At 45.7% G+C, this 13720-nt stretch overlaps 1 protein-coding gene across 1 annotated transcript; it reads right to left on the minus strand.

The window, feature by feature from the left end:
- Window positions 1–10818: 10818 nt before the first annotated feature.
- On the minus strand, window positions 10819–13479 carry LOC101761703 (NAC domain-containing protein 71). The gene is made up of 3 exons (XM_004978828.3): window positions 13187–13479; window positions 12804–13093; window positions 10819–12187 (listed from the first exon to the last, which is right to left on the minus strand). Exons 1-3 carry the CDS (start codon window positions 13350–13352, stop codon window positions 11576–11578), a joined length of 1068 nt encoding a protein of 355 aa, XP_004978885.1. The 5' UTR covers window positions 13353–13479; the 3' UTR covers window positions 10819–11575.
- Between the last annotated feature and the right edge of the window lie 241 nt (window positions 13480–13720).

Raw genomic sequence — 13720 nt, forward strand, 5'->3', positions numbered from 1 at the left:
TACTCCACCTCAACTCAGGTAGGCGACGGCAAGAACACCCTTTTCTAGGAGGATAGATGGATTGACGGTCGCTCCATTGCAGAGATTGCTCCATGTCTCCTTCAGGCGGTTGGTCCTAGAACTCGCAAAAAAAGGACAGTAAGTGAAGGATTGCAAGATGGAAAATGGGTCAGGACATTACAGGAGCATTGACTGTTCAGGTTCTCCTTGAATACATAAGCATTTGGACCAAATTACAGCAGATCATGTTACAGGAGGATACCCCTGACAAGGTCTTGTGGAAATGGACTCAAGACAGGAACTTCTCAACGGCATCGGCCTACAATGCATTCTTCATTGGACAGTATGAAATACCTGGGGCAAAGGCTTTGTGTAAGAACCGGACGCTGCGTAAATGCAAATTCTACATATGGCTTGCTATTCATGGACGCTGCTGGACAACCTCTAGATGCAAGAAACATAATCTTCAAAATGACGACACTTGCATTCTCTGTGCCCAGGAGTCTGAAACCATAAACCATTTGTTGGTTCGGTATGTCTATGCAAGGGAGTTGTGGCATCTTATTCTATCGGAACTGAATTGGCAGCACTTGGCACCCTCTGTTTCTGAGTCCTCCTTTCCTGACTGGTGGCTAGTAGTGAGAAAACAGGTGGATAGGTCGGCCAGAAAAACGTTAGACTCTCTCATTATCCTGGTGGGTTGGTCCATTTGGTTGGAAAGAAATGAAAGAACTTTCAATCATGTTGACGATGGGGATGCTGTACCAGAAGATTATAGAAGAGGTGATGGCTTAGGTTTTGGCAGGATTTCATTGTCTGGCGCCATTTACAACAGCCGTCCATCCCAACGTCGTACCTGGTAACCTGTTAGTGGGGTCGCAGCAAGGTGCAAATATAATTTCTTCTTAATTCTTGTATGCGCTAGCAGGTCATCAATCCTAGATGACGCTGCAAGTTCTTGTAACCAAATTTTTCTTCTCCTCTTAATGAAATACGTGCCTTAGCACGGTCGGAAAAAAATGATAAAAAACATAGAGAGGAAGATGATTTAATTTCATCTGCTTTCTTGTTTGTGTCAGGAGCATGGGAATGCATGCTTTGGCATTCTTTCAGCGCGAGCCTTGGATATGTACTTAATTGGAGGTACCAAAGTTCAGACATGCCATGCTCAATTCAGACATACAGCATTCTGGCTGACATACCTATACAATAGTTTTGTTCCAATGGATGTTCTGTTTTGCAGACATCACAATGCAGGATCAGCTTGTGATATACGACAATAAGAAAGGGAGGATCGGTTGGATGCGATCACCATGCCCAAGTCCAAAGCTGTGATCGTTTCGCGCATCTGAATGTAGTTGCTAGTAACCTGCAGTGGTGGAAGGTTGATGAAGGTGACCAAGTGGACATTCAAAAATAAAGCAATGTAAGAAAGGCACACGAGAAACAAGAAACCTCCATGTGTACATTCTGAATTCCTGATCAATGCTCATAATAGAGCATATTTGGTTATCATGTATGTTTCATGCCCGAGATGTTTCTTTTTTTTTTCCCTAGCTAACGAACTTAAGATGTTCTTTTTGTTTACTTACTGTGCAAACATTGTCCATATATGCCTCTTTCATTAAAGGAAAAAATACAAAGCCTTCAGGAGTGCCTGGAGCTGTAATAGATTGGAAGATCATATTTGGTCAAGCAGAAAGAGATGGACAAAACAAAATAAGGATCAATTCAGTCTCTTTGAGTTCGATGCTGGAGTTGAAAGTCAGCGCATAAAGAATGGAATGGTACATCATCATTATTAGTTAGAAATTCATACCATTCACTGAAGCACAGGCCCGAGATCGTGCCCTGAAGTGTCTGCCTTTCACAATGTTGGACTGCAAGTGGTGTAGTGACACTGAATTGTCATTAATTTCTTTTTCAAGAATGCAGAAGAAGCACTGCTTATTATTGAAATAAAGAGAGTAGTATAACAACTAGGGTCAAAAGAAGTTATTGATAAAACATACAAAATACAAGATGTAAATGAAAATTTGCATAAACTAGAGCAGTCTGTTCGTAACCTAGTCTAGATATTGATAACAGAGGACTCGCGAGATTGAAAATTACTGTATAGTACTATCTTATGAACTGCACAAAAAACCCTCTACCTCTTAGTTTCCCAAACAGTTATTGGAATCAAACTTGTGTGAGATGAGAAGTCCATTCTGTTGTAGGCTTTATAATAATCCTGTGATTTACTGATATTAAGATCTATTCATAATTTTCCACTTTCTTAAAAAGAGTATGGTAGCAAAAAAGATGTTTGAATTTTCACCTGTAGAGGATTACAGTTCCCTATGCCTTGAAGAAACTAAGGTTCTCAGCTTCATCATATGCTTTTCAGGAGCCTATTTATATGGCAGTAATCCTTATTAGCGCTCAGACCATGTTTCACGGATTTTTCTTCACATAACAGAAATAAATATTTGTTACAGACTGAGCAAAATTCTGGCCTCTGCACTGAGTATGTGCAAGAAGCCAAAATTGGTCACGTATAGTGTTGAAAAGAAGATGCATGTACAAATTAAAAGGCGAATTACTCTGGAAACCTTGATCAAGGCACTCTCTTTAATTTGAAAGATACATGATGTAACAAGGACCATGCTTTGACCGATTATGTTTTATTTCAAACCCCGTTGTACTGCCACGCTAGAGGTTGTCAGCCATCCCCTTGCACCGCAACCTGGCAGGAAGCATTTTATTAGTCTTACAAACACTTACAAATATGAAATATGATATGAGAGCAGGAATCAGAAAATCTTTACGTAATTCTCAATAGGAGGATGAGAAGGTTCACAAAACTGCCGAAGGCTTGCCATCTTTTCTGTATCGTACGTAGATCATCTTGTCTTGTCTTGTCTTGTAATTAGCAACTTGATGCAGATCATCTTACGGCGCGCTTCTCGTACCGCCTCGCAACAGGGGCCATCTTTTTCTGTTTGATTGATGGGACATCTTTACATTCGTCGAAGATCTTTTTCTTATTCTGCTTAGGAGCAGGGTATGCATTATGATGTCCCATACTCGAGCTTTGATGGGCACGCCTCGAATATGCTTAATGCTGAACCTTGAACTTGCGTACACTTTGTTTGGTTTGGAATAAAGCGGGGGAGACCTACTCACTAAAGTGTATTAGCAGATGTAAGAAACACATGATGAGACAAGACACATGTATGTCATTTACTCCTGTCGAATTCTAGTAGTAAAGCTTACTTGATATTCTACACAACCTTCACACCCGAGGGGCCAAGATGTTCAAGATGATCTTCATACTTGCCGTGGAGAGTAGCAAACTGATCCAGTTAATCCAGCGTCGGGTAAAACTCATGTGTCGTAGGATTCTTAACAAGAAGATCCAATCCACCGAGTCAAATGCTTTAAAAATGTCCACTTTGATCGAGCCCCAGGAAGGAGAATTTGCCATGCGAGGGGCCTTAGGCAGGGCGATCCACTGTCACCCATGCTCTTTGTGCTAGCAATGGAAGCTCTAAATTCCTTGATTAGCTTGGCGGAAAGGGAGGGCCTTCTGGTGCCACTTGGAAACAGTGGCATGCACGAGCGTCCATACCTCTACGCTGACGATGTTGTGTTGTTCCTCTCACCTTTGCAGCAGGACTTGATCGTGACCGGGGCTATTCTAGAGTTGTTTGGTGGTGCTTATGGTCTACATACCAACTTGGATAAATGTCTTATTTCACCGATTCAATGCGGCCTCGAGGATACTGTTACGCTGGTCCGCTATTTTCTAGGGCGCCTTGAACCGTTTCCTTGCAAATACTTGGAGATTCCACTCTCTACTAAGAAGCTGAGAAGAAATGATCTGGTGCCGCTAGTGGACAAGATTAGTGATGGACTGCCAACATGAAAAGCAAGGTTGATGAGCAAGGCTGGCCGTGCGGTTCTGGTTAAGGTGAAGATGTCAGCTATACCCATCCATACAGCCATTGCAATTTCCTTATCTTATTGGGTCATCAAGAGTATTGACAAGTGTAGACGAGCCTTCTTATGGAGAGTAACCGAGATGGTTTCAAGAGGTCAGGCCAGTAGGCCACTGCCTACTGGCCTGGCCAAAGGTTTGCAGACCGCCTGATCTTGGCGGCCTCGGGATCACAAACCTTGAAATCATGGGCTACGCGCAACGTATGCGTTGCTTTGGTTGAAAAGAACAGACACTTTGCGCTCTTGGTTTGCCTTACCAGATAAAGTGGAAGCTCCGGTGGCCAATATGTTCTTCCACTCCACGACGATCCGGATTGGGGATGGGAAACAGACCTTGTTCTGGACAGACAGTTGGATCGAGGGTCGCTCAATTGCAGAGATTGCGCCATGCTTACTCCAAGCAGTTGGTCCACGAATCCGTAAAAAACGAATGGTTTATGAAGGGCTACAGAATAGGAAATGGGTAAAAGACATTATAGGTGCCATAGCAGTCCAGGTCCTTCTAGATTACCTGAACATCTAGGAGAAATTGGAGATGGTGACACTACACGATAGCTCTCGGGACAAGGTGATTTGGAAATGGACGGAGGATCAATGTTTTTCCACATTGTCAACATACAGAGCATTTTTCATCGACAAATACGAAATACCTGGAGCAAAAATCCTCTGGAAGATGCGGGCACCTGGCAAATGTAAGTTCTTTGTGTGGCTCGCACTTCATGGTCACTGCTGGACGGCAGCAAGGCGCAAGAGACACAATTTGCAGGACGACGATAGTTGCATCTTATGTGGACAGGAACCGAAAACCATCAACCATTTGGTCGTGAACTGCTCTTACACTAAGGAGGTTTGGCACTCGTTGCTCTCACAGGTGAACTGGCAAGCGCTGACGCCATCTGCCTCAGATCGATCTTTGGCCGGCTGGTGGACGAGCTCGAGGAAACACGTTGACAAGGTTGTCAGGAAATCCTTTGACTCAATGGTGATCTTGACCTCTTGATCCATCTGGCTGTACGGAACGCTCGCACTTAAAGAGAGGATGGTGATGCAGCTCGTGCGTAAGATAAGAGGCGTCTACCGGGGTGACCAGCCGATTCACCTGTTTAACCCCTTTTGCTTTGTCTGCTCACAATAGTAGTAGCCTTGTTTCATGGTCGCACATTGATGCATGTGTAGTATCTGCTTAAACATAAACTGTTCAGCATGTCATCACCTCTGGATGACACTGCTTCCTCATGTATTTTCTTCTATCCTTTTAATGAAAAACGTGCCAAGACACAGTGGCGAAAAAAAGGGCCAAGATTTTCCTCTCGCACCTCTCAAATTTTACTGTGAAAATGATGTTGATATTTCTATTAGATTAAATAAAGATGTCTTATTTGTAAAGTACTCTATCTCACCCGAGTACCATCTAAAGCTCAACATAAGGAGGTGTTTAATGGTGTACTAATCATGAAGATGAAGTGGTGTTACAGATACATCGCTAAGGAAGAACAGTGTTGATTATTCGGCAACGAACAGCGCCGCCGTGCCACTGTGCGATCGAGCTACTCGCCTCTATCTCCTCGCCTCTCAGGGTCTGCGTCCCTCCTTCCTCCTCTTCAGCAGCCACGGGAGCAGAACAGAGCATTAGACCTCCATTCTTCAGATCTAAGACAGGGAGCAGCAGAGGTGCCGAGCAGTCTATAGCAGAGCCTGGCAGCCTCCTTTCCAGTCGAAGTTGAGGGCCACCGCAGAAACTTCACCGTCGACCTCTGCACCTTCGTCAGGTGCCGATTTTCCTCCCTGTCGCCGCGCCATCCCGCGGCGGAAGCCGACGACCCCTACACTCCATCCCACCTCTGCCATGGTGCCATGGGGGTTGCCTTCTGAGATGAGACCATGCTGCCAACTTCACCGGACGCTATGCTTTCACCTGAGGGGACCAGGGCAGGTTTCGCTGCTCCATCCATGGAGTGTCTGTCTTTCACAGTTTTGGACTGCCAGTGGTGTAGTGACACTGAACCGTCATTACTTTTTTTCAAGAATGCGGAGAAAGAGATGCCTATTATATTGAAATAAAGAGTATAACAACTCAGGTAAAAAGAAGTTATTGATAAAGCAGACAAAATACAATATGCTATGTGAGAACTTGCATAAACTAGAGCAGTCTGTTTATAACCAGTCTATATATTGATAAAAGAGGGCTCATAAGTCATAAGATCAAAATTTACTGTATAGTCCTATCTCATGAAATGCACAACAAACACTCTGCGCCTCTTTCCCACACAGTTGTTGGAATCAAACTTGTGTGAGATGAGAAGTCCATTCTGTTGTAGCTTTTATAATAGTCCTGTGATTTACTGAAACTAAGACCTCTTTTATAATTTTCAACTTTCTTAAAATGGGTGTTGTAAAAAAAGATGGTTCAATTCCACCTGTACTTGCCCCAGGTTATCCATTCATATGGAGAGGATAATTTCCAAAAAAACGTGTCAGTTGATGGTGACTGAAACCTGCATTGAGACTCATTCACTATTTTCACAATGAGTTCTCTCATATATTGACCAAATAATGTGTTGTATCCTTTCATTGCAAACATAAATGAGAAGACAATCAATACCTTTTTTTTTGGGGGGGGGGGGGGGGGGGCTATTCAGAGTGTGGTTGCTACATGTAGGGGAACAGTTTAATAGAAATTCAGTTATGTTACCAAATTTGAACAATAGAAGGGGATGTTTCATTACTACAAATGGCCGACTTAGCATAACATAGTATTGTGCTGGAAATGCATCCTCTTAGCCTTGAACTTATCCCCCATCGAGTGGATTTTTTATGAATAATATGGAATATTGAATGTGCCTATTTCTCCCACACTAACATTAATATAGTGAGAATGTGTAATTTTTAATATTTGGAAATTTTGAGGTATGAATATGAAAGTGTACTCTCACTCACTACGGAGTACTAATTAGAGGTGGTGGGATGATAAGGTGAGCCCCATGGAATATCTTGTTTTCATTAGGAGGAAATACCTTGTTGCAAAATAATAAGTGACCGAACAGGTTAAGAGATGACTTGAAGGATGTCAAAATGGGAGGTGCAGTTCAGCATAAGAAAATTCAAGATTATTGACCTCTACATATATTTGGGGCAATTACCTGAAATCATAGCACAAGCCAATCAATGCAGTCAGTTTTGAGCAAAATGACAAATAGGAGGGGGCATATGCTCTGAGATGTAATGCCTATTTTCCTTGATAACTTATGAGAGGCATGGTTTGTTGAACTCCTTGTACTTTTTTCAGTAGGTAAGATATATATGGTAGTGTGTAACCAAAATATCTTGTTGGAGCTAATATTTTCTCGAAGAGAATTATTCAAAGTGAGCTTTCTAAATACATTCAGTGACCATTTAGTACAAATACAGTTATGTTACCGAATTTGAACAAAAGAAAGGGGCGTTTCATTACTACAGATGAGCCACTTAGCATAATTATGAAGTGTACTTGAAATGCACCCTCTTAACCTTGAACTTATGGATGATTGTATAAGCCTGTCTCTCCCACGTGAACAACTATATTGTGGGAAAATAATATTTGGAATTTTTAAGGCGCGAAGATGAAAGTGTGTTTACCCTCACTTTGGAGTATTAGCCAGGTGGGATGAGAAGGTGAAATTAGGGGTGGTAATGGATCAAGGCCCTATTCCTTTCACAATCCAACTCAGTTCTTAATCATTTTTGGCACATAAATATATAAATTTCAGTCTATCCGTTTTTTAGCCTGATCCCTAAAATGTCTAGGTTAAAATTCTTGGACCCTTACCATCCCTAGGTGAGCACAATGAAATATCAACACCTTGTTGCAAAACAATAAGTGACTAAGCCGATTTGAGAGATGACTGGAAGGATGTGAAAATAAGAATGCAGTTGCGCAGAAGAAACTTAAGAGTAGTAACCTTTTACATATATTTGTGCCAATTACCTGAAAATTATAGTGCTAATAATCAATCAGTGCACTCAGTTTTGAGCAAAATGACAGATATGGATTGGAAGATGCTCTGAAATGTAATGCATATTTTCCTTAATAACTTCTAAGTGGAAAGGAATAGTTGAACTCCCTGTTTGTACTCTTGTAGAAAGTAACATGCAGTAGTGTGTAATCACAATATCTTGCTGGAGCTAATATTATTGAAGTTTGAACCAAACCCATCCAAATAAATGAAATGCAAAGCCAGACATGAACAGCATGTATAAAACATATTGTAGTAAAAAAAGAATAAAAATGCATAGTTCTCAAACCCAGAAAAGAGAAGCAAAGAAAACAAAGCAAAAACTGCCTCCCAAGCCAGCTTCAACGCCTATAAATACCATGCATCCCCCAGCATCACAAGACACAGAGAACATCGAGCCTGAGCCCCGGCCAGCTCCCACTAGTCATCTAGAGCTGTGCCTGCTTCTTCGGCTACCATGGCTGTCGTCAGGGGCAGATCCAGCGTGGGGGCTCCCCCACAAAAAAATTCAGCCATGGATGAAGATGAGAAGAAGAAAAGGAGGAGGAAGAAGAAGAGGAAGAGAGGAGGGAGGAGGAAGAAGTGGAAAATAAGACAGTGGCAGCACCTACACCCACTTGCCTGTGAATCTTCATGCTCAACTTGTTGCAGCGGTAGGTTATGTTTCAAATCACCGTGCGATGCCCAGGTATCATGATCACAGAAATAAGATATAGAATTCATGACTTGTGGTGGATCTTGCAGCTGAAAGCTTCTATCAGCAAATCACTCAAAGAAGTGCATGATCCTTCGACGCTGCATCCATGCTGGAAGGGACTGGGGGGTTCAAGTCACTGGACGACCTCAAAAAGGAATTCAAGTCAGTGATGTCTTTGACATTTCACAATGGGGCCACCATCATGATCCCTCCTGAATGTTACAAACGATAGGCAATATAAATGACGAAGAACAGCAGATCCAACATAGAAGACACAAGATTTAACATGGAAAACCCTTTCAAGGAGGAAGAAAAAAAAACTACAGGTGCCAGCCAGCAAATCTTCACTATATTGGATGAGGTTACAAACGTCAGGGATTTACAACTATTCCAACTTATCCCAAACGGTGGCTTACAGGAGGCATATAAAGAGGTAAAACCCTAATAGGTGACGATCCGTACTGGCTTGGGCCGAAGTGAAGCGGAGGCTGAAGTTTGCCTTTATCTGTATATAACTGAATTTGGATCATAACTCAACACTGAAAACTACCTTATTATCACTGTAAACATCTGAAAGTCATTTGACTATCAATTAAAACGGTAATACCATCGAAAGAAGAGAAAATGGATGAAATGCATTTGCTTTCATGTTTGTGGCAGGAAAATGGGAATGCATGCTTTGGTATTCTTGGGATGAAAAGCATCGACTATTACATAACTGGAGGTACCAAAGATCAGATATTCAGTTCTCAATTCAGACATAGTATTCAGATGTACATCTCTGAAAAAAGGTATCTATATTTCATTATTTACAATTTATATCTTTGTTTTTTTGCAGACATCACAATGCAGGATCAGCTTGTGATATATGACAGCGAGCAAGGACGTCTCGGGTGGGGGCCGTCACAGTGTGATAAGAAGCCCAAGTCCAAATCTGCAAGTGTTTCACGCATCTGAAACAAGTTTGCAGTGACCAGCAAGGGGTGGAACATAGATTGAAGGTATAGAAGTGTGTTAGCAGAAATAAAGAATGTAAGAAACACACATGGTGAACATAGGTTTCTCTTTTTTTTTTCCTGCATGACTGGGAATACTTCACACAGGAGAACACAAGAATCGGCATGCCAGGGGAAAAAAGGAACTGTATTACACATCTGCAATGACAGTCACTACACAACAGTACCTAAGACAATGACTTTCAGTTCCCCTGTGTTGGGTTTCCAGCCGAACTGAAGTGTCTGCAGTTACAGATAAACATTGTGCTGTGAAACTACTGAATTATCTGTAGACCAAACTGCATGCATCAAGTGAAATGTCTCTTAACTCTGCACAAGAGTGCAAGACACAATCTGTATCCTCGCTGTCTCTCTCTCTACCTTCAGTCCTACACCTCTCATCTCAAGAGAGACATTGGCAAGGTGATGAGCAGCTCCATCCAGTGCTTTCCAGAGCTCAAGATGTGATGCCCTGCCCAAGGGCCAAGGCATCAGCGCCACGTGCACAGGGCTCTCTGTTCATCCCTGCCGCACAGCCACGACCGCCTGGCATCTCATAGCCGCATGATCAGGGTGTTTGATCATGAACTAATTTTCAATGCGGGCCACATCGGATGCTTGATATCAATTAGAAGGACTAAATATAAACTAATTGTAAAACTAATTGCATAAGTCGTGGCTAATTCGTGAGACGAATCTATTAAGTCTAATTAATCCATGATTATCACATATTTACTGTAGCATCATATGGGCCAATCATGAACTAATTAGGTTTAATAGATTCGTCTTGCGAATTAACCTTCGTTTATATAATTGATTTTATAATTAACATATATTTAATACTTCTAATTACTATACAAAATTTCATGCGACAGGTATAGTCCCGGCTCCAAACGGGCCCAGCATCAACAGATTCTCAAAGTACAAAAAGGCAGAAGCACCATTGCACATCTGAGAGGGACAGCACTTGATCTCGAAACCGCGAACAAAAACAAAAACAAAAGCTTTACTGATGAGCACTCACACGGTGCACACGATCTGTCCCCAACCTCTCACTGTCAGTGCGTACTTTCCAAGTTCCGAAAGGCGCTTTTCGTTAACTTTGTGGATCAGAACATTCAGACTGGGCAGAAAGCAAAGAGCATGAGGCAATATGTAATTACAGCTTACGACACTTTATTACCGATAATTGCGTTACAAAAATTTGGCTTCCGTGCATGGTCACGAGAAAGAGACCCACTGAAAGCGACTCTAGCACATGACACTTGCAATTATACGCTAGACAAAAACCTACAGCGCTGCCTGTTTGCCACCAACCTGAACCCAATTCTAAGTACAGTTAGGCTACACTAGATTACATACATGATACCATCAACAGCCTCTGAATCCAAAACCTGTATTTCCAAATTCTTTTTCTCTATCTCTCTTTATGATTTTTGTTGCTTATTAGTTTCTGAATTCACTAGGCATGTCAAGTTGTCAGCTACTACTAATTAACACGACAAAAAAACCAACGGGTTAGATTAATCGAGACCCGATCCGACGGCTAGCATAGCTCTCTATCAGCGATGATCACCAGTCATCTACCATCCTTGGCACCATTTCCATGTGGCAGCTTCCCAAGAGCAATGGCGCGATCAGGTGCAGAGATCGTGTGCAACTGTCGATCTGATCATCTGAATGGTGAACTGGACACCCGACCGCTGATCGATCGGGCAGATGATCCACCCAATTCTCCTTTGAACTGCCTCTGGGAGTGCCATGGTGATCTCGGCTTCGCTGCGCTACACCTAGACCGGCTCGTGATTTCACCTGCAGATACCGAGCTAGACGACCTGGACATCGACCATGGTCAGTGGCCTGGAGCACGCATGGCGGCGCACGCTTCACGTTCCCTGATCAGAAGTTCAGAACGGCGGCCTCTGCAGGTACGCGAACATGTCCCCGAACGCGGCGGCGTCGACGCGTGCGAAGAGCGCCGGCGACGGCGGACCGAAGAGCGCGCTGCCGCAGTCGTCCATGACCACGAACCCGTCGTCGGCCGCCGCGCCGCCCCAGTCGCCGCCGGGCCACCACCCGGCCCCGCCGCCGGGCTGGCTCTCGGCGTGGTCGCGGTCGGGGAGGTCCGGCGACGGCGACAGCACGTGCTCGGACCCGCTGCTGGAGTTGTCCGTGTGCATCGTCCACGGCACGGAGCTGGAGTCGCGGTCCGGATCGGGCTCCGTCGGCGACAGCGCCGCCGGCGCGGGCGCGGGCGCGGGCACCATGGCCGCGGCCTCGCCGGGGCGATCGAAGCAGAGCATCCCCGCGGACGGTGTCTCGAGGTCGTAGTCGTCGTAGTACCCGCCGTAGTCGGCCATCTCCACCTTCATCGGCGCCGCCGCCCCGCGCGGGTTCTTGGCCGCGGCCGGCTTGACGTCGTCGGCGGCCGCGGCGGCGACCTCGTCGTCGTCCACCGTGTCGTACCGCTCGATCACACCCTTCTTGTTGTAGATGCGGCACAGCACCCAGTCATCCAGCTGCAAAATCCAAAGGAACAAAAAGGTCAGCGGCATAGTCCAGGTGGTGCTAAAGACGAAATCTTGCACGAAGCTGGTTGATCTCTTTTACTACGCGTTGGATCGGAGCCGCGCGCGGAGCTCGACGTGACGTGACGTCGGATTCGGCGCGTGTGGTCAGAGTGGTGCGCGTGCGCGGGCGGCGATAAGATCAGGATGGCTGACGGCCGCCGCGGTTGCCGGCCGGCTGTCCCTATCGCCGCGTGCGTGAGCCGTGACGCCATGCCCGCCCGCGCTTTACTGCTTTACATGTCTCTAGAGCCGCCCGCCCGTCCGTCTGCAAAGTAGCCACGGGCTGTCGCGAAAGGGACAGCTCGAGCACGCTGCAAATGGACAATTTGGACCCCTACCTTTTCTTAATAATAATACTCTTAATTATTAATTACCTGCAAATTAACCTAACAAATGCAGTATTTGCTCCACACATTTCCATTGCAACATTGCTCAAAAAGACGATCATTTTTATGTTTAATGATTTTATAACTGAAAGTTTCAGTGTTGTTACTTTTTGTTGGGGGAGATCGATAAACGCAAGGAACAAGCTGCCAGCAAGACGTAAGTAAGGACAGTGATTTACCCTGAGCGCGTTGTTGTTGGTCTTCTTGCGCGCGGCGGCGGAGCGGTCGACGTCGGCGAGCCTGTACTCGTGCATGATCCAGTTGGTCTTGACGCCCTTGGGCGGCTTCCCGGCGTAGAAGACGAGCGCCTTCTTGATGGCGACGGGGCGCGGCGACCCCACCGGCTTGTCGGCGCCGGTGGCCTTCCAGTACCCGGCCCCCGCCGCCCGGTTGGGGCGCGACCCGTTGGGGTACTTGCGGTCCCGCGGCGAGAAGAAGTACCACTCCTTCTCCCCTCCCATCGCCTTCTCTGCAACATCACATCCGTCGATCAGAGAAAACAGTTAGCGACTAATCAGCTGAGATTATCATAATCCACCGGTGCTGCTGCAAGATTAACAACCTGGGAGGTTCCATGGGTCGAACTTGTAGAGGTCGACCTCGGCGATGACGGGGGCGGCGAGGGGCAGGCCGCCGCACTTGCGGAGGAGGTAGTAGTTCACCAGCTCGTCGTCGGTGGGGTGGAACCGGAACCCCGGCGGCAGCTGCAGCGCGCCACCGAAGTCCATCAGTTTCGCCGGATTCGAGTTAATTGAGGGGATCGGAACGAAGCAGTCGTCGATCGCAAGAGCAGGTCGCTGCAGAGCTCGGAGGGTGTTTTGGCCGCTGGGGGAAGCTTTTGGAATGGAACATGAGCTCGCCGTACCCGGGGCTTACTTATAGACAGGGGCGGCGCGCCACGTGTCGCCGGGAAGGGCTCGATGTGACGCACGTGCAAGTTGGGGAGGGAGGCCTTGGCCCTGTAGGGGTGGTGGGCAGGTTGACCGGAAGCTGGGCAGGACGCGTGTCGCGCATCGGAGGGGTGCCGAGACGAGTGGGCGTGGGATGGGAAGTTGGGGTCCAGCACCCCGGTGATTTTTGTCATCGCTTCCGTCAG

Source organism: Setaria italica, chromosome VIII (genome assembly GCF_000263155.2).
Source record: "Setaria italica strain Yugu1 chromosome VIII, Setaria_italica_v2.0, whole genome shotgun sequence".
NCBI classification, from domain to species: Eukaryota; Viridiplantae; Streptophyta; class Magnoliopsida; order Poales; family Poaceae; genus Setaria; species Setaria italica.